Here is a 24,852-nt window from a genome sequence, read left to right on the forward strand (position 1 = left end):
GCATAACTACACGTGTATAATCTGTAAAAAAAAAAATAAAGCAAGCCATACACAATAGAAATTCATGATCTCACATATTTTTTCTTTGAATATTGAAATTCTCATATTTGTTGGTGTTTGTCACATTCAGAATAATAAAAAATTATTTAAAAATATAATCCTGAAATAGTGTGGTGCATGAGTGAGTCGAACAGTGTTCTTGTATAGATATCTGTATGTCTGTATCTATATATATCTGATACACATCTGAAGAGAGATGATCATTGAACCTAAGGGAGATGATGAGGTTCCCAAGTGACAAAGTGAAGGGAAAAGAAAAGGAGGCCCAGGACAGAGCCCTGGGGTCATCACATGGATGAAGATGCAGCAACATAGATCAACGAGAAAGAATTAAACATATAGGGGAAAGAGGAGTATTATAAACAACCCAGAGAAATATGGAATATTCGGGATGAGAGAGTGGTCAACAGTGTCAAAAGCTGCACAGAAGTAAAGGATGATGACTGAGAAAAGTTCATTCGATCTGGCAAGTCAAAGATCATGAATTACTTTAGAGAGAGCAGTTTTAGTTGAGGGATGAAATCAGAAGCCGTATTGTTTCCAGTTGAGAGGAGAGAGGAAAGGAAATAGAGATGAGTGCAGAAGGCTCTTTCAACTTGTATGGTTGAAAAGGGAAGAGAAATTATTCTAAATCTAGCTAGCTAGAATGCTAGGATCCAGTCAGGGTTTATTAAGTATGAGTGAGATGGTCAAGTTAGTAATAATAATAATATGTGCCAAGTGCTGTGCTAAGTGCTTTGTAGTTACTATTGCATTTAATCCCCACTCTTGGGAGATAGGTGCTATTTTACAGATGAGGAAACTGAGGCAAACATAGGTGAAATGATTTGTCCAGGGTCTCACAGCTGGATATTTGAACTTAGATCTTCCTGACTCTAAGCCCAGAACTCAATGTACTGTGTCACCTAGCTGTCTATAGGCAGCAGAGAAGGCAGATAGGCAGAGATTGAAGATTAACGTTAGTAATGTAATGTCCAAAATAAAGGATATAGCCTTCCTTTTTATTAATAATTGAGAAATAAACTTTGCACTAGGATTGAGTGCCTGAAATAAAAAACATATATCCTTGTGATATAAAGCAGATTAAAGCATCCCCTACACAGGACTATCATTTCCACTTCCTCTCCCAAACCCTAATTAAGTATGACTTCCCAAGTGGATCTAAGTATTTAAAAGTTGAAGCTTAAAGGTTCTTGGGGCAGCTCTTTGTAGGCCCCACCAGGGCCAGCTGACCAGGCTTAGTCACATCTTCAGATGAGAGTGAGAAGGACCATAAACCGGAATAGGATTAATTCCATTCCTAAGCAACCAAGTAGACCTTTGAAAAAAAATAATTGATCTGGATCTTGTATGTGTATTGTTGCCAAACTCAAGAATTAACTACTGAATAGTAATAGGAGCTTCAGCTATTCCATTTAAACCAGCAGCATTTGAAATGCCAATAGTACAATTACTGTAAGTTAGACAAGAAAGCAAATCTCAGTACTAGTCTTGACTTGCTTACTTAAATGAGGGCAGGCTATACATATGCCAGAATTAGCTGGGCCCCTGAAATATTGAATAGACATGGAAATTCTACCAAAAAAAAAAAAACAACAACAAAAAACAAAACTCCTGGAAGGAAAGGAGAGGTTTGAAGATGCATAAAAAGCAGTTTACATTTATGTTGTGTTTAAAGGGTAATGCTGGCTACTAAGACTGATAAGGGCCTAGTCCTTTGAGCATGAACAACGATCTCTCTGCCTTCATTCGTATTAGAGGGTTCTTTCCCCACTGAGAACACTCACAGAGGTTTTGGGGGCATCTTACTGCATGATGAGGGAGAGGTTTTCAAATGGCTGCTGAGCCAGAACCAAAGATGCACACGGTGAGGATGAACGAATGCTGTGAGTTGCCATGTGGCTGTGAATTCATGGCGCCTGTTATTTTTGTCTCTGTTGAGTTTGCTCTTTCCTAACCTTTGATGAATGGGTATGAGATGAAAGGAACAAGTTGTGACCTTATAAATGTCAACATTTCCCAAGACCCATCAGAGGCCCAGCAACTGCTGTCCATGGCAGAATCTGCTGTAGCCTCAGAAGCCAAGTCCAGTGAGGGGTAACCCGCTTGACCCGGGAGATTCCAGATGATTTCCTGAAAATAAGTGAACGACCTGCTACTCTAATTAATTTATTCAATATTAAATCTACTGGTACACTCCATTCTTGCCAGTTTTTGTCATTATCATCCTTGAGATTCTTGACCTTTTGTTTTTGCATATACATTTTTTTCTTTTTTTTTTCAGAATCTCTAAAATGTTCTTTTGGGAGTTTGGTTTGATTAAGCATTAAATAAATTAATTAGGGTAGCATTGTAATTTTTATTATATTATTTTTATGTATTTTATATGTATATTTTATAATATTTATTATATTATTACCGTAACAGATGCTAGGAAAGGATTTTGGGGAAAGAGCAGACTTTGTTTTATTCCTTGAGTAGGTGGGAACAGTGGTGGCATCAGAAGGGTCTTCTGCTTGGAGATACCTATAGAGCTGATGATCTTCCTTGATTTCCCCTTTCTTTGTCACAGTTCACTTCTACCTTCTTTTTCTCCTTTCATTGGTTGCCTAAGGACTATTAGTTCTTGTCTCAACTCTGTGTGATCCTACTCCTTCCAGACCCTTGTAATCACTATCTGATTTTGAGCTAGCTCCTTTTTAAAAAAAAAAAATTAATTAATTTATTTTTGGGTGAGGCAGTTGGGGTTAAGTGACTTGCCCAGAGTCACACAGCTAGTAAGTGTCAAGTGTCTGAGGTTGGATTTGAACTCAGGTCCTCCTGACTCCAAGGCCAGAGCTGCACCACCTAACTGCCCCACTCCTTTCTTTTTTATACAAATTTCTTAGGACATGACCCAGTTTCTCACACAATGGCTTTGATTAATTGAAGGAGGTGTACAGGCCCTGTTCACACTCAGTTCTGATTTATTCAATTAAGAAGTATTATTATCCAACAAAGACTATTACTTTTCAGTAGGTAGCATAATCAATGGAGTCCAATCCTTACACGTGATTGCTTATTGGATCATGTCAGAGGAGTGAGGGTACACAGGTTCATTAGATCATGGCCACTTGATGCCTGAGCTCTTTGATGTTTGGTCCAGTGGACTGCCATCCTGCTTCTGATACTTACCATCTGTGTGAACCTGGGGAAATCACATGATCTAGATCCCAATCTGCAATTGGTCAAGGGAGTTCTATTGGAGTCCCTCTATACTGGTGAAAGTTTCAAATGGTTTTATCTTCTTGTGGTTAAAAATAACAACAGAATTATGCTGCATTGTCCCAAGTTTAGGACGATTCTTGGGAATTCCAGAGCTTTTTATTCTTTAATTTAGGAAAATCCAACCTTATTCCTAAATGACCTGAATACAAAAGTTCTATTGCAGTTGACTCAAACACTTTGCAAGGAGTGGGGTAGGTCTGCTCTAACTATGATTAAGGCAGATAGAACATTTGAATTTTATATAGGATCAATAAAAAAATCAACAAGTATTTGTTAAATACCCCTGACGTGCCAGGCATTATGCTAGACACCGAGGTATATGGTAATTTTTTTTTCAGGTTGTGTATGTAGGTAGGGCCAGGGGACACAAGGAGCTCAATCATAGATTTAGAGTAGTAAGGGAACTTAGAGAAACTCAGGCCTGGTGGGTTAAGCGACTTGCCCAATGTCAAAACACTGGCAGAGTCTGGATTTGACTCTGGAGTCCCTGGTTCCAAATCCAGCACCATTTCCATTAACGTCCCTGCCGCTTCACATCTCTTCTGAGATAGACAGGTAGATCAGCTAACCAAACACTCACCTAGCCTTGTTCTACACGACTTGTGACGGCGCTTACAGGATTATAAATCTGGGAAGGACATTAGATGTCATATTCTAACCCTTTAATTGTACAGATGGAGAAACTGAGGACCAGAAACAGGAAGCGACTTGCTGTAGGCACCATTCTTTGTCTCAGCATCGCTGATGAGCAGCTTTCAAATGAGATGTTCTGAATATTGATGACTTACTTTTGTGCCTTCATCCACGACATCTAACTTGATCCCCATGTTGGTGAAATGTAGATGGGGAAGTTGCTATTGTCATTCAGCCAACGAGGACTGGAGGCCTGGAGGTGATGGGACTTTGCCGGGGCTCATGCAGCTACGTGGTGGGGATGAGGAATCAGCTTAAACTCCCAACAGATGGTGTTTCCAACACATGACAGTGCTTCCTGCCTCTTTAGATTTACTGCCATAATTCATATTTCTTAAAAAAAGGGGCACAAATAAGGGTAAGCTCTATGCTGGGAGATGCAAAGAGATGCGATCCTTCCTACTCAGGGCTCCCCATATTATGATCTGTAATGGGGACCCAATCCAGCAGAGAGAGTCAGGGTAGCAATGATAATGACATCTTCCTTCCACATAGCAGGAGCTTTAAAAATGTCTGTTGAATTGTACTGAACCAGGCTGGAACAGGGCTGGACTGGGGCTCAGAAGACCTGAGTCTGTTTCCTCCTCTATAAAACAAGGAGTTTGGGTAAGTTGGTCTTTGAGGCCATTGGTTACTCACAGGGTTATAAATACAGACTTGGATGGGGGATCAGCGGCCCTCTGGTAAAACCACATCATTTTACTGATGAAAAGCCGGGCTCAGGGGTGTTAAATGACTTGTCCAGGATGATACAGATAGTAAGCATCGGAGGTATTTGGTTTAGTTTTGGCAGAGTGGGTGAGCGGGAGTAGTGAAAATGTAGTAATAGGATAAGCCCTGGCTTTCTTAGCCCTGGCGATAATGATCAATTCTCATATTCACTCTTGCTCTCATTATCTTCCTTTATAGTACTAATGCAGGTGGTCTTCAGCTTTGGTGCCTACCATTAACACCCCATCACCTTGGACCTTTTCACTTTAACTGTCTCTAAGCCTGTTAATTGCCCTTCTGCCTTTTTAAGGGTCAAGGACTGATCCTTACAAAACAAAAATACACTCATATCTCTAATTGCTGAATACGCAAAGAAAATTTATTTTTTATTTCTCCCAATTCAGTTTTCCTAAAACATCAGTGAGTCAACTAGCACGTAATCTACTATGTGCAAGGAATTGTGCTAAGTGCCCAGGGTACACAAAAAGGCAAAAGACAGCTCTAGTTCTCAAGGGTACCGTGTAATGGAAACAACAGTGCAATAACTATGTGGAAACAAGATGTGTACGGGATAAATTAGAGATAACAACAGAGCTTGGAAGGCACTGGTATCAAGTGTGATTTGGAAAGGCTTCCTGCAGAAGGTGGGACTTTGGATGAAACTGGAAGGAAGCCAGGAAAGCCAGGAGGCAGAGATGAGGAGGGAGAGTTCCAAGTACAGCCTAGAAAGGGGTGAGAATGGAGCTAGGCAATGGAGTTTGGGTGGCTGAACAGTACTTGGGGTGTGAGCCAACTGCCTGCCTGTCTGCTGTGTGAAGCCAGGAGGCCCTCCTGGGCAGGTTCAGGCACGAGATTGTTGAGGAGTGTGGGTGGCTGGAGAATGCCTGGAATGACCCCTTTAATGATTAATAATAATTATTATTTATAATAATACTTTATAATTATATATTATAATAATTTATAATAATAATAATAATTTAATAATTAAACACCCATCAGGCAATTCCTATGGGGTCAAAGGAGCCCCTCCTCTTCCTACTGAGGGCTCCCCATATGTGCTTGACATATATGCAGTCACGGGACACCAGGGCCCTGTATCTAGAATCCAATCATCCAAGGTTTTCTTCTTTCTGCATCACCCTTCCCCCCACTTCAACAATTAAATTAACAAGATGTCATTGTAACCTACTTATTTCAACTGACAGCAGCTATTCTGGGCCAGGCCTAGTTCAGGTTCAGCAATGGAATACAATGCAATACTCTTGTACAATAAAATGAAATAAAAACTTAAGAGTAAGTTTAAGGGTACTATTCCTAATTAGGAAAATAAAACGCAACCTCTGCCATCCCCCTTCCCCACTTACTTCCCTTCAGAAACAGTAATGACATTGGAGGTGCTCAGTCAGAAAAGGGAATGACGGCCCATCCGCAGGACGGGCTTTTCATAACCCCCCTGCCCAAGTCCCCAGGAGTTCCTCCTTGGCTCCGCGTAGTGAAGCCACCCCAGCCTACACAAGGTGGGGTTCCTACTACATCTAAAACACTCACCCCCAGCTCTAACCATCTAAACCGGGTTTGCCTCCTCAGTGTGAGTTTCCTCTAGGACGCTGAGCAGGATGCCTCAGTTTCCTCCTCTGTAAAATGAGCCCTGAGGTTGAATCAGCCAACCCACGAGATTTTATTGAGATTCTACTAGCTGCCAGGCACTGTGTAAGGACCCTGGAGCGTCAGAAAAAGATGCAGCAGGCCTTGCGGCAGAGTTATGTCCTACAGAGGAGCTTCTCTGTCCTGTATGCCTCTACAGCTCTTACACTGTTAGGATACTGAGAAGGGTTTTTTCTTTCTTTCTTTCTTTTTTTTGGGGGGGGTGATGGGGGTGAGGGGAAATTCAAGTTCTCTTTTTTCAATGCCCGACCCCTTAAAAGCATCTGTTTTCTATTACAACCTGACTCCCTACTCCCGGTTGAACAGGTTTCTGAGATGCCAAATATGCAAAAAGCAAAACTCTGACTTCAGCACCTTCTACTTATCTAGAATAATTATTTAGAATAGGAAGCAACCCAGTATCATCCTTCCTCTCCCTGGGCGGGAGGCAGGGGCAGCCTCCTCTTGTTCTACACCACCCCCCCCCATACACACTGAGAGCTGCTTGCTTCAGGCACAAACATTTCTAGTTAAGTTTTTTTTGTTATTCCTCAAAGGAGTCGTCTTGAAAAGGGATGTGGTTGAGGTGAAAGATACGTTTATTAACAAATTTGGAATTCTTAAGACACCCAGAGTTTCTCATTTTGGTGTTTACAGGGCATAAATTAATTATTGACTTGTAACACCCTTTCTCAAAATTCAGTTTTAATAATTAAAACATGATCTTTACATTTTGGTAAATTTTGATATAATACAGTACGGGGGCAGAGTGGAGTACCACAATTCTAACCTATGTGCAACGGCGAGTTGAATTGTCACTCATTTCTAGCTCTAATAAATCTATGCCTGAGGTCTCTGAGTTTTATTGAAGAGAGGACAGAGGCTGGACATGTGATCACACTGACACAGTGAACTCCCAAGTGGGGGAACCTTTTCTAATAATGCAAGTCATCATTTTTAAACCTGTAATTTACGGTCTCCAAGAGTTGCCCACAACGCTGAGAAGATAAGAGATGGGACGACGGAACGATGGGTCCACTGGCCCAGGGGCCCTCGCCTGAATGTATAGGCCATATCTCCCTGGCTTCCAAGGCTGGTTCGCTAGCCTCGACACTCTGCTTCCAGAAAAAATAAACCTTTAAACCAGTTATACAAAAGTTCAGGAAGTTTTTATTGGACTCTGCTTTAAAAAAAAAAAATAAAACAGCTTAAAACAACTTTTTGGTGGTAAATAGCAGGTATTTATTTGAAATGGAAAAAAAATACTTAGGTACCTGAACTATTGCATTTAATCATGTATTGTAATTGTATTAATCTACCTTTTTGCATCAGACAGATAGACAATGAACATTCAGATATCACAGATTGCACACTACATAGTAATTCTTCAGGCCTTTTACATAACCACCAAAAAACAGATATTGGATTCTGCAATATAGTACAAAATTCCACAATCCAGTCTCAGCTAGTTATCTTCAATTGAGTTCTGTTGCTGTACAAATCAATGGTTGTTTACTAGGGCTAACAAGTTAATAACTGGACAAAAAATATACATTGCACTGACACAAAAAGTCAGCTGTGTTAATAGTCATGCAACAAGTAAACACACTTGCTGAAATTAAAAATACTTTCTAAAAAGTTTTAACTGCATAAATATTTTATACACAGTTCAATTACCAAAACAAAAGTTCTTTAAATGATATAAAGCAAAAAATAAGTTTCTACCAACTTTGTACATAAGAAAGTGCAAAATAATTTCTCTAAAGTGTTTTGCTCATGTCCAGGTGGATGGTCACTGTGGGCGGCTCACCTTTTCAGAAGCACGACATTACACCTGCATACTACACACGGATGGCTAAGGACAACATGAATCCTGACGCTCCCAAGAACAAGGCGAAAGAAGGCATGTGAGGTACTTGCAGAGAACAGAGACCACTTGGAAAGATGGCTGTACACTGTGAGTGGGGTTATGTTCAACACGTGGACCCGGAAAACAGAAATCGATCCAAGAAAATGGGTTGGATCTTGCTGCTCCAGCTGTTTTGTGTCTTTGCGTCAGAAGCAAGAACAAAAAAAAACTCCTTTGAACAAAACAGTTGCCCACAGCACCAGCTGCCAGAGGAAACGCGACCAGGTGGGGTTGGGGAGTCACTTTTTGCTCACGGAGGTGGCAAGTATCAAAGCGTTCATCCCATCGACATTTACGTTACAGAGGAGTCAGTCCTGAGTAACTAAGCACACCGACGCATCTATTCAAGCCTTGACGAAACACCTCTGCCATCTGGTTTGGGGTTATTACCTGGTTTATTATATACCGGGTTTATTAACCTGGTATGAGGAAGTTAGGGGGAAGAGGCTGCTTCTGAAAAAAGGGCACAGTAACATGATACAATTTCTCTGTGGAGTCAGGGGACAACTTCTTTTAGGGAGAAATCATCAATGCCATTAATCCTTTTATAAAAACAAGAAAGTACCGGAAAATTTCTCTTAAATATGCAAATGCTTTAATAAGTTTTATTGAATATGAGGCCATAATTGGATTGTAGATTCAAACACAGGTAAACAAAGATTCAATTTTCCCTAAGCGTAAGGTACTCCAGTGCCTTGACACCAGGAGGAAGAACAAATCTGTCCTTTACTTACTTGGCTCTAGTCCACTGGGTACAACAAGAACAGAATTACACACCAATGAGTGTGTAATATGTAATATTTAATGCATGTGCATTGAAGTGGATGAATGTCCATCACCAGGGCTACAAGATGAAGGGTTGTGAATTTAATTCAGAACTGGCTTTTGTGTAACGCATTAACACATGCTCCTTACGAAGGCCCTTCTTTCTTATTTTAAGGCCATTAACTTTTCTATATTTAAAAAATAACAGGCCTTTTTAGAATTACTATGTGTTTGAAAAATGTTAAAATCTAGATTACTCTCTCTCTTTCTCTCTCAACACACATTAAAAAAAATACCAGTACCAAAGCCTCTTTCCTATTATCTACCTGTAGGCCCTTCACCAGCTTTAATCCCTATAGGTGGATTTACTCTGTTCTACTTACGGTGCAAAATTAAACAACTGAATATTAAAAATATTGCAATTATATTCATAGTAAAACAAAAAATAGACATTGATATAGTATAAATTGTACTGTTTTCAGGTAGATGGTATTGAATGGTAGAGGTGACCTCAAGTAGTCCTGACGCTATCCAGTTACACATCAAGGGTTATATTTTAATTCTGTACAGTTTTTTTTTTTTTTTAAATAAGCCAGTCACCAAAGACGCGTGCTTATACTTTATGCAAGAGAAACTAGCTCTGAGTTACATGCAAGCATATTTCCATTGGTTTAAGGAGGTCTGGGCTGGTTCCTGCACTGCATGAATCAGCGGATTGATTATTAAATGCTAAGAAGTTACACTATGACCCAAACAGCAGCCCCAATATATGTATAAAAGAGACCTTATTACATATGAACAACAATGAAGTGGTAAGTAGCCAGGTATAAAATGTCAAGAAAATTGTGATAATTCCTGGTTATCTTACAACTAGAATAATCTTCTCCCACACTGTCTGCTTACAAAGAAGGGCCAAATTATTTTGGTGACTAGCCTAGTTTAAGTGACGATGCCGTGGGCAACTGAAAGAAAAGACGCACATGCATAGGTAGAATCTGAAAGGAGAAAAAAGCCCATAGATAATGCCTTGGAGGAGGATTTTTTTTAAGCATATTCATAATTAAGTTGATAGATGAGAGATGCCGGATAAACTCTTAAGTAGTTCATTAAATTAGTGGTTTAGTCTGAAGTCCCATGTTACAGGCTGTTAATTAAGTTTGTATTTAGATAAAAAGGCCATTATAGGTATTTACAATATACACAGTTGCTTGCAAAGAAGGCAGATTTACAACTATCTTCTAAAAAGCCTTTTCTTGTTTTTCAAAACGAGGTTGAGCAGTTCTACAAAAACAAGATACAAGAAAAGATGGTTAGGTGAGGCAGGATTTTCTTCCTTTTCCACAGCCACTCTTAACAGGGAGAACTGGGGACTGACAAAAGTCTACTGCTGGGCCACCTCACAGCCTCCTGGAGTTGCTCCCCCCAAAAGGGCCGACCTCCGTTACCATCTCCTGCGCCCCTTTAACTCACTGGTCCTGCTTAGACTCAGCACTTCCAACACACAGTATGAAGAGACGTGTAAACAGAGACGGTTTCAAAGCTCTCCAAGCTCACTGCCCAAGACATTCCAAGCAAGGGTTGGGGCTGAGCAAGGGGTCCGCGCACCTTTGTTTCCCGTGGGCCCGTTGAAGCCTCAGCAGTTTTTGGGCCCATCTTCTGGGCACCGCTCATGCTGTAGGTTGTAATAACAGTTCTGACAAACACGCACAGGAGATGAGATTTTCAAACGTTTGATTTCAGACTGAAATCGGCTGCACCTGAAGAAAAGGGGGAGAAAGAAAAGCAGTGAGCGGGATATCCTCTTCTCAGCTCATCCTTTGTTGCCTGGCTCAAATATATTCATTTAAAGACCAAATACAAAGTATGCAGTAATCCTAGGGCCCAGTTTGAAAAAGGAAGAACATCAGAGTTTAATTTATGATAGGTGCCTGATTTTAAAAACAAAATCATTTAAATTACTTGTGCACGGTAAAATAATGAAAAATCATGACTAGACACATATTTGATTGGGGAAGGGAAGACAGAAGATGACAGCCTGAGAGCTGGAAGGAACCTTGGAGGGCACACAGGCCAATGGCTCATTTTACAGGTGAGGTTAAAGAACTCAGGTAAACTCACACAGGTGATAAGTGAAGTGTCACCTAACCACTTCCTTAAAAAAAAGGGAAGATAAATGAACGTCTGAAGTGCCAGTAAGTAACTAGATCACAAGAAGGCACTGATGCTATTTTCAGAAGAACTTTCAAGAGTGTTTCTAGAGCCTACTTAGGAGCTGCAGTGGGGTCCCAGGCAGGGCTGCCGGTAACTTCCTGGGTTTTGAAAGACCTCGCTTCCTTCTCTAGGTAACCCGGAGTCTTTCTCACACCAATGATCAATTACTGATTTTTGAAGCCGGCTTTTTGCTGCCATCCATATAAATGCTAAATTAATATAAATACCTCTAATTCAACAGTACTTAAAACTGTCCACAGTTTGTTTCCTTGGGCACAACCATCCAAAGTTGTATTTTGTCCAGTGCCTCTGAAGGCCAATCAGCTGACGTAGCTGGGAGCAGCGAAGACAGCTCTCCTGCCTAACATTTCCCACAGTCCCAATAAAGGACTAGCTAGTAGGAACATCTAGACCAACCTCAGCAGGGTCAGAGTACACAGATGACAGGTGATCTCTAATCAGTGTTACCTCATCAACTGGAATTTTTTTTTCAATTCTATTTTTTCAGTTTATAAGCTCTGGTTTTCTCTCCCTCCTTTTGTACCCCTGCCCCCAGGTTAAAAAAAACAAACAAAAAACCTTTTGATTTTTATATATATAAAAAACCCTAAAGCTAATAAATTGTCTTATAAACAATGACAAACTATGGACATGATGGGTTTGCTCTGCCTCAAATATCAAATCTTTCCCTTTCCTAAGGGACTTTTGTGAACAATTCCACTGTCACATACCCCAGAGGTGGAATGGCATGGAACCTGAGATGAACAAGGCCCCAAAGCTACGGTGATCGAGGGCTGTGCTTCTGGGCCAGGGCGATGTAAAAGCACCAAGCACCAAGCACAAGATCTTTTTTATTTTCTGTCATGAAAAATGCCAGACTAGTCTACATCCAACACCACAGGAATCACAGCCACCAATAGCTGCTGTCCCTGTGGGGAGGGGTCTGCCACTTGTACCAACACTAATGATGGGCACTAAATCCGAGAGCCCTGGCAATGGCAACATCACCCAGGATCTGATGGGGAAGGGTCTGCCACTTGTACCAACACTAATGATGGGCACTAAATCTGAGAGCCCTGGCAATGGCAGTGTCATCCAGGATCTGACTCCAGCCTGGGCCCCATGACAATCACAATGGAAAGGAACTGTTGTGGAACCTGGAGACTGAGCAACCTGGCAGCTAACTGCCTCTGCAGGTGCTGTAGCCACCACCGCTGCTAGAAATCCAGAAAAGACCATTTTCCTCATCAAAGTTGGCATCGTCAGAAACAGAAGCGCTTTTATCAAGAGAAGGAGAGTGCAGAAGATCCACCATCACTGGCTTGCTACTGTACACTAAAGCCCCTGGGGCCTTTTTATCCAACTTGTGACTGAAACCTCCTGGAGGTTATCTGTCCTGATTAGGACAGGACTTCCTCAAGAGCAGGGTCTGTCTTGCTTTTCCCTTTGTATCTTCAGTTTTGGTTCAGTGCTTTGCATGTTATAAGTACTTCATAAATGAGTTTTCATTCATTAATTCAATGAGAGCTGCAGCCACTCAAATGTCAATCTAGCAAGAAAGTCAAGCAGATGAAGAATGCAAACTGTCTCACCTATGATACGTGGTTGCATATTTGTATGGCCTCTACTTGTGCACCTTGATTAAATGAGATGATTCTCCCTAACTTTCCTTTCCCTTAAGACCCTCTTCCACTCTCCCCCACTAGTGTATTCTTCTGCCTCTCCATTCTTAAGGTCATCAAGACATAACAGAACCACTCTCAGGCCTTCTGTCTCATTAGACTCCCTCTGGTGATGACAGGCTTCAGAGGAGACACATGTACCATCTCCCCACGTGAGCATAAAAGCAGTTGACCCTTGTCCCTCATAACTGTTCATTCATCTTTACCTGTTTGTTCCTTCTCTAACTCTTGGATTTGCCTTCTGAAGTTTCTATGCAGCTCTGGTCTTTTCATCAGGAAGACCTAGAAGTTCTTTATTTCCTTAAAGGTCCATTCCTCCTGCTGGCCTTTCAACCAACAGGATGACACTTTGTTTTGCTGGGTAAGTTATTCTTGGCTATGAGCCTATATCCTTTCTCTTCTGCAACATCACATTCCAAGCTCTCTGTTCTTTATTGTGGTGGCTGCTAAATTGTAAGGCATCCTGGCTGTGGCTCCTTGGCTCTTGAATTCTTTCTCTCTGGATGTTTTTCTTTACCTGGAAGTTCTGGATTTGGGGAGTTTTCATTTTGAGGGTTTTTTTCAATGGATGACCAATTGATTCCATTTCTACTTTGCTCTCTGGTTCTGAGTATTTTTCCTTTATGATTTTGGTCATGTCTTTTAGGCAGTCCAATAATTCTTAGATTATCTCTCTTTGACCTGTTTTCCAAGTTAGTTGTTTTGACTAAGAAATATCTTGCATTTTCTTCTATTTTCCCTCCCAGCGTTTTGATTTTAATTTTTCTTGTTGTCTCATGGAGTCATTGACTTTTATTTGTCCTATTTTAATTTTCAGAGAGTTTGATACCTGGGCAAAGTTTTGTACCTCTTGTGTCAAGCTGTTAATTCTCTTCCCAATTCTTCCTTCTATAGCTCTCGTTTCTTTCCCATTTTCCCCCCTCTGGCACTCATTTAATTTATAAAAATATTTTTAACTCTTGCTTCACCTCTTCCAGGAATTCTAGCTGAATTTGCACCCAAGCAGTGTTTTCTTTGAGACTTTGCTTGTTGATGTTTTGGAGTCTTTCTCTTTTTCTGGGTTTGTATCTTGAGCATCCCTGTTGCCATAATAGGTTTTTATGGCTGGATCCTTTTTCATTTGCTCATTCTTCCAGCCCACTTTCTAACTCTGCCATATTAGGGACAGGCTCTGCACAATGATGGAGGAAAGATCTGGGCTGGCTCTGCTACTGCTTTCTTGGGGTGTTGAGTGTTGTACTCTTCCAGTATTTCAGGGACTGCTTAGGCTGGGGAGCTGTAATCTTCGGTGTTCCTGAAGTGTTCTGATCCAAGGCAATATCTGATCATTCCCCCTACCTCCCTACCCCTAACTTGAGTCCAAGCTCTTCAAGTTACTGGCCTGGGTTTAGGCCTGAACTGTAGATCGCTTCTGGACTCAGTCACTGTCAGACAGCTGGAAGGCTTTGCTGGTTCAGTGACAGAATGGTAGGCTTCCCTCGGTCTGGGATTCCTGGTTATTTCTTTGTAAGTTTCAGCCTGGGCTAGAAGCTGGGACAGATCCTGCTCCATTCTTGGGGGGGTCTGAACCTTGCAGCTGCTGCTTGCTTCTGAACCTGCTCCTTGCTTGGTACACAGTCCAAGGGCCCGTGACCACTCCGCACTCTAGACTACTATTCCTGGGCACAGGTGTCATCCTCCTTCAGCCCTGGATTCACGAATTAGACATGAGCAGTGAGCAGCAGCATTGCTGGTGGGTGCCTATGTTTGCACCTGCACAAGATCAGGTCCTTCAGTGCTGAATCTAGAACCTCCTTTTGCCTTGGGGCATAACTTCTCGCTGCAACCACATACTCCTCACCAAACCTTGCCCACTGCGTCCATAGACCTCTCTGTCAGTCTCCCTATGCCAACTTGGGCTGGAAAAATGATTTGCTGTGATTAAGATCCAGTCTAGTAAATTTTCTAGATCTGTTTAGAGGAGTCTGGGGGTGGGGTGGCACACACTGTCCTTCTGGCTCCTCTACCATCTTGGATCCATCTCCCAAAGTGACTTTTCCTAAAGCACAGCTCTAACCATGTCACTCCCCTACTTAATAAATACCAGTGGTCTCCCTATTGCTTCTATGATAAAACAGAATCTTCTCTTTTTAGTATTTAAAGTGCTTCACAGTCTGCCCTCAACCTACCTCTCCAGACTTATGTTACTCATGTAGTCTACAGTCAATCAGTGAGCCATCAGTAGGCATCTATTAAGTGCCTACTGTGTGCCAGGCACTGTGCTGAGTGCTGGGGATACAAAGAATGGCAAAAGCCCTGCCCACGAGAAACTCACAGTCTAATGGGAAAGATGGCAAGCAAACAAATACAGACAAGGCAAGCTATTACAGGATAAACAGGAAATAATTTAAAGAGGGAAGACACTGGAAGTAAGAGGAATTGGGGGGAACTTCCTGTAGAAAGTGGGATTTTAGTTGGGACTTAAAGGAAGCCAAGGAAGTTGGTAGCTGAAGATGAGGATGATCATTCCAGGTGTAGGGGCCAACCAGAGGAATGTCTGGAGCTGAGGGTGTCCTGTTTATGGAACAGCTGGGAGGCCAGGGTCGCTAGATCAAAGAGTATTGTGTCAGGGAATAAGGTGTAAGAAGACTCAGAAAGGGTCTGAGACTCAGAAAGACTCCGCTAGGTGGCACAGTGGATAGCACACCAGCCCTGGAGTCAGAAGGACCTGAGTTCAAATCTGGCCTCAGTCACTTACTAGCTGTGTGATCCTGGTCAAGTCACTTAATCCTGATTGCCTCAAAAAACAAAACAAAACAAGAAGACTTGGAAAGGCAGGATGGGGCTAGGTTAGGATGGCCTTTGAATGCAATACAGCATTTTGTATTTGATCCTGGAGGCAACCGGGAGCCACTGGAGATTGAGTAGAGGTGTGACATGGTCAGGGTTGTGCTTTAGGAAAATCCCATTAGTCGCTGAAGGGAGGACGGCCTAGATTAGAGAGAGACCGGACAGAGGAAGAACCTCCAAGCAGCTATGGGCCTGCACCACAGGGGGTCTGTGTCAGAGAAAAGGGGGTATATTTGGGAGATGCTGCAAAAGTGAAATCCACAGGCTTGGATATGGAGTGGAGAGATCACGAGGAATCCAAGATGCCTCTTTGGCTATGAGCCGAGGGCTGGGAGGATGGTGCCATCCTCTACAGTAAGAGGGAAGGTAGGGCTGGGGGCCACACTGCATGTCCTGCTTGTTTCTCGTATAGGAAACGTCTCTCCCACCGGTTTTTGCACTGGCCATTCCGTAAGGCAGGGAGGCATCCCCTACCCCCACCTCACCTCTTAGACGTCTTTGTTTCTTTCAAAGCTCAGGTCACACACCCAATTCTACATAAAATGCTTCCTAACCCTCCCCCCAAAATCATCTTCTATTTTGTCTACACTTATTCCTGCATGTGTGGTCTCTCGCCAGGACGGCAGGAGCCCCTTGAGAGCAGGAACCATCCCTGTATCCCTGAGCCCGGCCCCGTGACCAGGAGAGGCCCACGCAGGCCGTCGTACTTCTGGCAGAAGAGCTGACCACAGCTCCTGCAGTGGTGTCTCCTTTCTGTGAGGGAGAATCGAACCGAGCAGCCTGAGCAGCTGTCTCCTCCTTCATCTTTCACCCAATGGTCAGCAGCAGAGCGGCCCGGCTGGTCGCTCACAGACCAGCTGAAAACTCGGCCTCGACTGTCACCAACGAGGATCCTGCTGTGATCCCTGGAAGAAAAACCATCTCATTACTTGGGACCCCACAAAAACCCTTCATCACAGCTAGTGCGGCTGGCGGCTGCGTGTCCTCCCAGCCAAACGTCACATAAATAAGCCAGCTGTTCAGTGGGGGACGAGTCTGGAGTGAGAGACAATGCATTTCTATGTAGGGCGGGACCAGGAGAGATGCAGCTGTACATCCATGATCACATCAGACCTAAGGTCCCTCAGAGAACACTGAAAGCAGAAAGTCCCTATGGTTTTAATTAAAATAACAACGCATGGGGTTTTTCTTCTCCTTCTTTAGCTCAACTTGGCCTACGTAACACAGTGCTGTAAGATCATTTAAATCTTTCTTTCCTACAAGACTTGGCTGACTGATGACTGTCACTGGTCAAAGGGTCTACCTCATTCTGGAAAGCTGATCAGGGACATCTTTGACTCACTTGGAGATGCCCAGGGCGGTGATCTCGGCTGGGTGAGCGTTGTCTTTCCGATCAAACGCCGTGTGCATAGTTAATTTGCTCCTGAACACCAGCTGCCGCTCCCACCTGTATCCTGGAGAGGAAAATCAGAGGATGTTAAATTTGGAGCGAGGGAAATCAAGACTTGCTACCACCCCTCCATCATGTAATACAAAAGCCAAGGTCCCTGGGTGAGATTCCAAGCCGCTTTTCTAGCTAGTCAGAGCATATCCCTTTGGCCAAGGGCTTAATCCCATACATAGATTCAGAGCTAGAAAGGACGTCAGAAGCCACCGAATGCAGCCTTGTCATCTCTTGGATGAGGAAACTGAGGCCCCAAAAAATCAAATAACTGCTTAAGGCTCCCCAGCTTCTCCCAGGGACAGAGACTGGCCCTGAATCAAGGCCTTCTGATTCCAAGGGACTGTCTCTACTATGCCAGATGGCTTCCGATGGTGAAGGTTAAAAGCTGTGCTTAGAGAGGGCATCTCTAAGGAGCGCTCTCATCCCACGGCCACTGCTGGACTCGTGAAAGCCAATGCTCTTGAGGGGAGATCCCAAGCTTTATCATCAGCTGGAGTCACTAAGGTCAAACTTGATTAAGAAACTGAAGTTTTCAAGACAAGAAAACATAGATGATTTCTCCCAAAGAGAAGATTTCCTCTTTGTCATCAAACAAAGAATACAGGAACATTCCACATTTTAGAATGTTTTTCTTCAAATATTGGGCCCACAAGCTTGCTTCAGACTCCTCATGATATAACACCACCCTTGGGCATGACCTTTATCCCTTGTGTCCCTGAGGTCCTATAGCAAATAACCGTGTGAATACAGGCAGCCTCTCTTGCCTCACCCCAATCCACCTGCCCCCCTCCTCCTCGCCACCCTTCCCTCAGCCCCAGCCAGGCTACGGTCCTTCCATCATCCCGTCCCACATTTCAGGTTTCATTTACCAGGTTTAAGGTTGTTATAATGCCGCACATCAACAGGATACGGGTGGGGGTGGTTAAGAGGACCCTGAAGATGGACTCTGGTCTGTCCTTCCGAATAGTTTACAAAAATGAAGCCGTCTTTCTCATCCAAACTGAGCTGGTCTGACCAGCGCCTGGAGTCATCCGAGCCACTGTCAGCCGACCACGCTGCTGCCGCTCGACAAGATGGCGCTCTTGGCCGGTGGCTTACACTGCCTGGCTGACTGGGAGGCTCTTTGGGGTCTTGGACGACGCTCTGCTCCTCAGCTTCTGAGTCACTGCTGTCCTCGTCTTGGCCTTCCTGCCCTGCATTACACAATGGCAAGATGAAAAGAGGGACTGTCTCTAAAACAGGCACGTTTGTTTCCAGAACTTTCTGGTCTTTATAAAAAAGCTCTGATCTTTGTCATCTTTCTGAATGATTGCTGGGACTGCATTTTGTTTTTCCGTCACTACTCACGATCATGATCTTTAAAGTCTCCCCCTTTGGAATCATATCCTCTCCCCCATCCTTACTTAGCTTTCTACTTCACCCAAGTACCTATCAATCAATGAGCACTTGTACCTATCAATCAATGAGCACTTAGTAAGTACCACTATACTGCAAGGCACTTTGCTAGCTGAGGGGATATGAGCACACTGAATGAAACAATCCCACTTGAAGAGATCTTACATTTTAACAGGAGAGACAACAGCACATATATAAGTATGTGCAGAATAAATACAAAGTATTTATTCAAGAATACAAAGCAGGAAAGGCTTCATGGTGAAGAGGGTGCTTGAGCTGCACTATCTACACTCATTCTCCTACTTTGGAAGAATGAGCTTCAGACCACAATCTTTTTCCATTTCTTAGATCATCAGGTGTCTTTTCCTTCTAACCATAGTTGGTGATGTAGAGAGTTACTTATTGGTGCCAGTCAAGGTTATACACAAATGGAGTGTTCACCTGAAAAGGGGAAGCTCACCTTCCTTCCTTAACTCACCCACAGCCTGAGGTGGTGCTTTGTATGCAGTGAGCACTCAGTCAATGTTGACAAATTCCTTCACTGAGAGAATTTGAAGATCAATTTCAACTAACGTTTGATGGTAAATGTTTTGTGGAGAGGGCTTCTCTTGGACTTCCAAATCAAAGAGCCAACAGGCTACTCAGAGCTAATAAGAGCTGACTGAAATTACTGTACTGTATTTCTATATTACGGAAAAAAAACTTGCTTTCAATATATGAAGAGTAATTTTAAGGTGCTTTATAAATGGTGAGTCAAATTACTGGATCTGAAGCCTAGAGGTAAAGCTTTCAGCATGGGTCTCTGACGGGCTAGCTCTGTCCAAAAATTTTTTCTGTCCTTTTTAAGAACACAGGGGGTGCATGTTCTTCCGTACCCTGAGGAGACAGCAATTATAATCTAGGGATGAAGGTAATGGCAGTCTCACACCAGGTATTTTGGTATGTCTGCTGCTGGGTAGTGAACTGAAATGAGAGTTCTGATCTGATCAGAAATACCGTACGTTGTGTGCAATTCTCTCAAAAATTAGTAAAGCCTAGCCAGAGGTGGGGAACCTGCGGCCTTGAGTTATGGAACAAATTCTTTTATTAAGGGGATTTGTTTTGTGAAGTTTGGATTCAGTCAAAGGGCTGCACTTGAGGACACAGAGGGCCACATGTGGCCTCGAGGCTGCAGGTTCCGCACTCCTGGTCTAGCCCAACTAAAGCTATGAAATTTGGCCATGTGATTTAAATTTATGCTGATATAATTGGGGGCTGGGGAAGGTCTGGTGCATGTTTGAAGCGCTTCAGATGTCTCCCCAAGATACCACATTCCAAAAGAATAGTAAGCACGTATGAGGGACGTGTTTTGGAGAGACTGGGGATCCAATTAGATGGGACTCATAATAGGAACTAAGTTAAATCTTGAATTTGCCCCACCAGAGACCAAGGTGATATGTAGGAGAATATGCCCCTAAGATACTGCAGGAAATGTCTGCATGTTTTGTTTTTTTTTTGCTATATGTTTGAAGTCGATATCCCCTTGTAAAAGCTACTTTGCATTTAGTGGCTGCATGGCGCTGGTGTGTTAGTTGCTGGTCCCTAACAATGTGGAGGGAAGGAAGGCGGTGACAGTAGAGAAAAGAGACACACAAACTACTCAGGATACCCTAACACCACCAGGGGCAATGCAGTGGGCCTGTTTCTGAGAGAGGTGGGAACAGAGTAGACAATGCTATACCTAGTTTTGTTTTTGTTTTTGTGTTGAATAAATGAAGCTCATTGAAAAAAGGTCTGGAAAGAAATAGATACCTATTTGTGCTTCTGGACAGTCTTCTTGCATTTCCAGGTCTTCGGCGGGCTCAGGAGCTGGTGTTTCAGGAACTTGTAAAAACTCCATCCTCCAAAACTGATTTTGAAATGTAAAGGACGATAAAAAACTAATTCACCAAACAATTTATGTGTCATTGGTTGTCTATCATAGAGAGTCTTGAGAAATAACATCACTTCCCAAAATACGTAACAGAGCCTCATGTCTATCTCTCCAGGGATAGCTACAAGACAGGAAATACTTCTGGATTATAATGGAAGAAAAGCAGTTTAGGCTGCTGGAGTAGAAAACTAATGCCTGCCAGTCACATTTGCTCCTAAGCAGGACTGGTCGAGTGCTATTATTAAAAACCCCAATATGTGTCTTGACCTACACTTCACGTCTGTCGAATTGAATGGTATTAATAACGACTGACACATTATGACATACTGGATAATAATTAGCACAGTGCCTGGCACAATGCAGGAGCAACATTGCAGGTCGGGCTCCAGTGGCCATGGTCACTGCTCCAAACCCAAAGAAAACAAAAACTGATGGATGTGGCTGGAAGTGACTGATGCTTCTGAATTTTGTTGCTTCTTGAAAACCAGCTAAAGAGTGGAGAAGATTTAGCTTTCCTTCTCCTTCCTATATCTGCAGCCGGTAGGCATTTTCTATATGATTTCTCTATCTCTTTAATAGTTTCTAATTCGTTATATTTGTCTCATATAAGCTCTGATCATAATAATGATTCATGGACGCTCAGTGACTCTTGGCTACCAATTACATATAGTGGTATTTGCAATGGAAGAAGCCAGAGAACAGCTTGGAAGACAGCTCTAAGAAGACAGAAGTGTGAACCTTGGTCAAAAACACGCTTTTCCCTCACTGGAGGTGGAGCCAAGTGAGAGAGAATCTTATGGTTTTGATTTCATTAGTACTTGCATAAGCTCACAAATAGCAAAGACAGATGAATCACATGACTTGGGACTCCTGACACCCAGGCTATGGAATCCTTTTCCTCGAAGCTTGGGGTTCCAGAGTGAGGGGCAGAATACAGGCAAGAAGCAAAGGAAGGTAGCATCCCTGGGCTGCTGGTGGTGTGTGCGGTGGGAAGAGTGACCCTGCTTTGGGCCTGGCTGAAATTCTGAAGGGGGAAGGTAAAAAGAAAGTGATACTTCTAACCCTTGGTGTCCTTCACATAGCCAAACCCTACCTGACAGTGCCAGCTGCTGGTTACACATTAAATATATCTGTCCATTTACAGTAAATATTTGAGCATATTTTCTTTGCAAAGATCTAACCAAATCTCTTTTACAGCTGGCTAGATACAGACTAAAACATCTCTTGAAATCCTTCTTAAGTTTAATAATTTCTAGTTAGAAGCAGGTATAATCCTTTTCTACTAAACTCAGAATATCTAAAACATTGACTGCTGGACTTAAAAGTCAAGGAATGAATGTGTGTAGATAATTGTTTGATGGAGACAGGCTGTTAATTGTTATCATAGCATTATGCTCTCAGGGTCAAAGTCTGGTATAAAGCAATGTGATGGTCAACAAAAGTATTTACTATGCACCTACTATTATCAGGCAGATATAAGTGCTCAAATTCAAATAAAGGCAAAAACAGTCCCCGCTCAAGGAACACGCATTCTAAAGGGGAAGATAGTATGCAAACAACTATGTATGAATAAGATCTTTACAGAATAAATTGGAGATGATGTATAGAAGGAAGTCACTAGCATTAAGGGGGATGGAGAAAGTTGTCTTATAGAAGTGGGATTGTAGCTGGGACTCGAAGGCAGTCAAAAGACAGAGATGATGAGACAGAGAATTCCAGCCATGAGGAACATCCAGTGAAAATGCCCAGAGCTGAGAGACAGGGTGTTGTGTGAGCAGCAGCAAACAGAACTGTGTCACAGGATCAGAGTACTGGAAAGGTAGGAAAGGGCTAGCTGCTACCCGGCCAGGGGAAGAGGCTCTTAGCATCAGAGCTGAACACAGTACCCAATACATTTACTTACCCGGACCACGCCATCTGAATGTCCTGTTACAATGACATTTTGGGTGTCCCATTCATTCATCTCTGACATGCAGCAACACATTATCTGCTGACTTCGGCCAGTGAATGTGTTAACACTCACGATAGGGTTCCCATTAATACTCCAAACATGGATATATGTGCCAGCACAAGATACTATGTCCCCCTGAAAAGACAGGCCCAAAAAGACAATCTGATGACTTTTCTTCCTATAGATACAAGCTAGTTTTAGAAGCACATCTAATCCCTAGAATCTCTCAAAAAATTCCAAGCTCTGAGCTCATTACTGTTTTTTATTTTTTTTTTAAGTATTTGAGATATCATGGTATTTCATAATTTAGGGCATGTTCTCCTTCTAGCTTCAAAGATTTAAACAAAGAGCAGAGACCTAGATTAAATTTAAAATATATTGGATTCAGTAGTAAGGACAGTCCCCAAACAAGCTTCCATTGCTCTTCTAGCTTATTATTAAGTAAGCATATCAGCAAGTTATATTTGAGTACAAAAAACTGTTTATAATTAGCTAAGATGGAGAAGCAGGTCTTTTCCTGCTAACTGGCAAAAAGCTATAAAACAGCACTGCTTAATTTATAAACAAGAACAAATTTGAGTACTCTCAGGTACAAATAAGATGGGGGAAAATCTAGTTTACCTACAACCATTTCTCTTTTCTTTTTTTTAACCATTTTTCTTAATAAATGGAACTGCTAAATTTCTCTTTTGTAAGTTTGAACATTTTACATATAAGAATTATTTTTAAAACTCGTGATTGATCGATGGAGGAAAGGGAAACCTGTAATGGAAATTCCTTTGGAGAAATCTGCCAACCTGAGGCTCCCCTTTCTTACATTCAACTGGAAAAACTATTCATTGATTACATCACTAGTGGGTCTAAAAATAAGTAGGGGAAGAAGCCTCTGGTTCCCTCTTTCTATGGTCCTATTTGGGCAAAGGCTTGGATTACTGCAATGAGCGGGAAGGACCCTACTGACCCCACAGGCAAAGCTGACCCTGGGTTTCACCCTCCCCTGTATCAACTGAGGAACTGATCTGATGACCCTTGAGAACTTCTGAAGAAGGGTGCCCAAAGCAAAGCGGGGACCAAGAGACAACAGGAAGCCTAACACACGTGGCGGGAAGAGACAAGCTTTTAACCAAGGTTCTCTCTCTCCTTCTGCTTTTAATCACTTCCAAACAAACCAAAACTGAAAATGAGCACAAACATTTAGGAAGCCTTGACTGACCCTGCTCAGGAAGAGAAACAACGGTGAAAATCTGCCTGCCTAAGAGGAAGCCAAACTGCATGTTCAGCTCAACCCACGGAGCATTTCCTGTGGCCGCTTCCCAGCTCCTCCACTGTTTCTGACTTCCCCCGAATACATCTGTCTCATTTTCTTGTCCATGTTAGCCACCTCTCTACCATCCTGCATGGGGTTCCTCCTATACCTGATGGCACTCTTTCACTAAGAAATCAAGGACAGAAACAAAGCCAAAAAAAACAGTTTTAGCCAATATTTTTGCACAGTTTGCTTTTGGTCTTGACAAATTTAGATTTTTAAAGGAACAGAATTTGTTTCTTTAGCACAAGCTAGAGCACGTAGCATTTTACAAATCGTGAATGTTTTCTCAGTGAATTCTAACTCATCAGAAGTAAAAAAAAAAAAAAAAAAATCCTGAATTAGCTAGTGACACAGCTCTGTGCTCTACTGGGGGCAGAACCTGCCCTACTCCATACCAGGGAAGACTTTCCTAAAGGACTGAAGGACAATCTTAGTGACAGCGGGTTAGAGACAAATGCAGCCATCAAAAGGATTGCATCTTAGACTAAATAATTCAAAAGAAAAATGTGAGCTATCTTGGTAATAAGATGGTGGTAAATCAGTCTTCACGTTTAGTTCAGAAAACTGAACAGAAATAGACATTTCTCAATAACTTATTAAAAGACAGTGGCAGATGCAAAACTACTAGGACTGAATAAATGCAACCAGTCTTTTTGTAAACCTACACTGATACTTGCAAATGGCTTGGACTCTTTTTTTAATCATTGTATCTTTAGGTGCTCTTACCAATAAAGGTACAGTCTCATTTATTCAAATTAAATACAATTTTTGGATGTGAGCATTAGAAAGCCACTTGCCTGAATCAGCAATAGCCAGTCAATTTGGCTGGACATTATTGATCCGCCATCCTGCAAAAAGGTGGAATTACCATTCTAACAAGTGCTCTGACTCTCTAGACTTGAATAGCAATGCCATTCAATGTTGTAGTTGGAATCACCTGATGACCTGAGTAGGAAAAGTTACCGCAGCGGACAGATTTACAGAACTGGGCCTACGTACCATACTGTGTGACCCTTCTATTAGCACGATGCCCAATACTCTGTTTCTCGGTTCCCTGAGGATGCATTTCA

At 42.4% G+C, this 24,852-nt stretch overlaps 1 protein-coding gene across 5 annotated transcripts in view; it reads right to left on the reverse strand.

The window, feature by feature from the left end:
• Positions 1-8,856: 8,856 nt before the first annotated feature.
• WDFY3 (WD repeat and FYVE domain containing 3) overlaps positions 8,857-24,852 on the reverse strand; it is a 296,048-nt gene continuing 280,052 nt past the window's right edge. For 4 of the 5 annotated variants that reach the window (XM_027853427.1, XM_027853425.1, XM_027853426.1 and 1 more), the window contains 6 exons: positions 22,426-22,608; positions 20,402-20,498; positions 18,085-18,408; positions 17,114-17,225; positions 16,479-16,676; positions 8,857-10,806 (listed from right to left, as the gene is read on the reverse strand). In XM_027853427.1, the coding sequence (XP_027709228.1) occupies positions 10,683-10,806; positions 16,479-16,676; positions 17,114-17,225; positions 18,085-18,408; positions 20,402-20,498; positions 22,426-22,608 (1,038 nt within the window). In that variant the 3' untranslated portion in view covers positions 8,857-10,682. The remainder of the gene's footprint in view (positions 10,807-16,478; positions 16,677-17,113; positions 17,226-18,084; positions 18,409-20,401; positions 20,499-22,425; positions 22,609-24,852) is intronic. The other variant, XM_027853424.1, reaches the window with a different exon arrangement.

This window comes from Vombatus ursinus, unplaced genomic scaffold (genome assembly GCF_900497805.2).
Source record: "Vombatus ursinus unplaced genomic scaffold, bare-nosed wombat genome assembly UNPS02009975.1, whole genome shotgun sequence".
Lineage (NCBI taxonomy): Eukaryota > Metazoa > Chordata > Mammalia > Diprotodontia > Vombatidae > Vombatus > Vombatus ursinus.